The sequence below is a fragment of the Emys orbicularis genome, chromosome 1 (genome assembly GCF_028017835.1).
Source record: "Emys orbicularis isolate rEmyOrb1 chromosome 1, rEmyOrb1.hap1, whole genome shotgun sequence".
Taxonomy (NCBI): domain Eukaryota; kingdom Metazoa; phylum Chordata; order Testudines; family Emydidae; genus Emys; species Emys orbicularis.
The window spans coordinates 366939624-366942646 of NC_088683.1; the positions used below are offsets into that span (position 1 = coordinate 366939624).

At 45.7% G+C, this 3023-nt stretch overlaps 1 protein-coding gene across 1 annotated transcript; it reads right to left on the reverse strand.

Annotated features, from left to right (window-relative positions):
• Positions 1–289: 289 nt before the first annotated feature.
• LOC135882717 (olfactory receptor 52P1-like) lies at positions 290–1222 on the reverse strand. The gene has a single exon (XM_065409717.1). It carries the CDS (start codon positions 1220–1222, stop codon positions 290–292), a length of 933 nt encoding a protein of 310 aa, XP_065265789.1.
• Positions 1223–3023: the final 1801 nt, after the last annotated feature.

The following is a 3023-nucleotide window of genomic DNA, read 5'->3' on the forward strand; positions in this document are numbered from 1 at the left end:
CCCAAGTGTAAGTGGGGAACTGTTGTTGGGAACCTTCCTGGCTTCTGTACTACCCCACGGGAATTGGCTAGTAAAAGTGTCTAAGGCCCCACTCCTACGCCATTTACACAGAGGCCTACCTGCAGTGCTTGGTGATGCAGTGATAAGATGTTAGGTGTGAGGAACGTCTCAGACTGTGAACTTCCACAATACTGAGCTCAGCCAAATTGGGACAGAGCACCCATGATTAACAAGTAGATGTCATTTCTCCCTCTTGTCATACAGGTTTAAAGTCAGTGTCCCACAGCGATTACCTTCTCCTTGTGTATTTGCCCACTTTGTCACGAAGCTCTTTGGTTTTGACCCCATAAATGATAGGGTTGAGCATGGGGGGAACGAGGAAGTAGAGGTTGGCCAAGATGATGTGAACATGGGGAGCGATGCCTTGACCGAACCGGTGCGTCAGAGTGGAGAAGAGGGAGAGAGTACAAGAAATCAGCATCACACAGATGTGGGCTGTGCAGGTGTTCAGGGCTTTCTGGTGGGCTTTCTTGGAGGAGATTCTGAGGACGGCCCTGATAATCAGACCATAGGACAGGGCAACAAGCATCAGATCTAACCCGATGACTACAAAAGCTACCACCAACCCATATGTCCTGTTGACTGTGGTATCCCCACATGACATCTTCACCACAGCCATGTGGTCACAGTACGTGTGGGGGATAATGCGATTGGCACAGAATGGCAGTCTGCTCAGGAGCAAGGGCAGGGGAAGAATGAAGAGAACAGCTCTTATCAAACCTACGAGACCTAGCTTAGCTATTCGTGCATTGGTGAGGATGGTAGCATATCTGAGAGGGTTACATATGGCAATGTAGCGATCGAAGGCCATTGTCACGAGGATGGCTGAGTGCATAGCAGAAACCAGATGAAGGAAGAACATCTGGGTGAGGCAGCCACTCTCAGTAATGCCTTTCAAATTGAACCAAAATATGCACAGTGCTTTTGGCACGATGGATGTAGACGTGCTGATGTCTGTGAGTGCCAGCATGCAGAGCAGCAGGTACATAGGCTTGTGTAGGGCCTGCTCTTTCCCTACAACAAACAGAACCATGAAATTTCCCAACAGGCCAATAATGTAGAACGTAGAAAAAGGAATGGAAATCCAGACATGGGCAGCTTCCAGGCCAGGGATTCCCATTAGCATGAACGTTGAAGAGGGGGTGAGGTTGAGAGGTGCCATGAGGTGGTCGATTCATCAGTTGGGCTAAGAAATGCTCAAGGTGCCTGTGAAGGGGGAGAAGCACATCGATGGAGTTTACACAGTTCATAGCAAATAGTATGGTAAATATTTTATAGTTATTATCCATCTAGAATGGGGGTGAGCAGTGAGGTGGTAAGATTTACAGATGTCATCAGATTATTTGGTTCCTAGTAAAGTCCAGAGAAGTCCTCAGAGTGAGCTAATGAAGCCAGGTGAATGGGCAGCATGATGGCAAATGTCAATAACAGCAACATGTATGCCCATTGGAGGGAAATGGTTGAAATCCTCAAACACCTGGTAAGGTTCTAATTTAATTGTATGAACTCAGGACAGGGACCTGGGCATCATGGTACACAGCTCTGGGAAACCCTGCTCACAGTTCGAGCATGGACAGAGACTAAGCAAAACATTGGGATCCAGGAGGAGTGGGATGGAAAATCATACAGAAAATACAACTCCATGACATCAGTCCATCAGTGTTTCACCATCCTCTGGACTCCTCTCTGTAGTACTGGGCACTGCAGCCTTCTCACAAAGGATGTTACAGAACTAGAGGGGTTCAGGCAAGGGCAACAATAATGTGAACGGGCCTAGGGAAACTCTCATAAAGAGAGAGGTTGAAAAGACTGGGTCTGTTACCTTACAAAGGATACAAATAAGGGGGGACATGAGAAAAAATCTATACAATACTGACTGGTACAGAGTAGCGTAGATTGAGAATGTGATCTGCCTGTCTCATAACACAAGATCAAAAAGAGTTTGTATTAAAATGAAACTTGGCAAATTCAAAACAGATAAAAAAAGAATGATTTCTTCACTCAGTGCCTAATTAGACTGAAGAACTTGTTGCCACAAGAGGTAGTTGAGGCCATGAGCTAAGTAAGAACCAGAAAGGGTTTGTACATTTACCTGGATAGTGAGACTCTCCAGTTACAATAGTACAGCTAAATAAATATTTTGGAAAGCCTAGATGCCAAAGTGTTTCAGGGCACAAGACAATCTCTAGCTGTCAGGCATTAGGGCGACACCTTCCAGATGGTCAGGTCACTCCCGCCATGCATCTACTGTTGAGTTTCTTACATCTTTTTCTGAAGCACTTGGAGACGTCCCTGTCAGAGAGAGGACACTGGCCTGGATGGAGCATAGGTCTGATTCACAATGCAACTCCTATGTTGGAAAGGAGCCAAGTTTCCCCCACGGAAACAGACATAATCATGTTGTACTAAGACTTTGTGCTCAACAGAATGGGCATGAGTAGCAGAAGGGTCTTCGTATTTAGGGCTACAGGCCTGCACTTCTGTTACTTCCCTTATTTCTTTTGGTGAGACAATTTCTTGCAGACACTCAGCTTTGTCTGAGGCATAAATTAGAGGTGTTAACTGACAAGTGTAAGCAGAGACACATGTCAGCAACTCAGCTGCTAACCCTTCTCATGCCTGAACATTGATGAAGTTTACAAATTGCACAAAAAATGGAGGATTGTAAATTGGGGAGGGAGAGCTCAGTGGTTTCAGCACTGGCCTGCTAGACCCAGGGTTGTGAGCTCAATCCTTGAGGGGGACACTTAGGGATCTGGGGCAAAAAATCAGTACTTGGTCCTGCTAGTGAAGGCAGAGGGCTGGATTCGATGTCCTTTTGGGGTCCTTTCCAGTTCTAGGAGATAGGATATCTCCATTAAAAAAAAAATGAAGTGGACACTGGGTCATAACAACCAATATGTGTTCTAATATAGCTATGTCGATATCTACATCTAGGAACAAAGAATTCAGGCGATGCTTAC

Bases quoted from the DNA above. Each gene is read 5' to 3' on its own strand.
- LOC135882717 (XM_065409717.1), bottom strand. From the start codon at position 1,222: ATGGCACCTCTCAACCTCACCCCCTCTTCAACGTTCATGCTAATGGGA.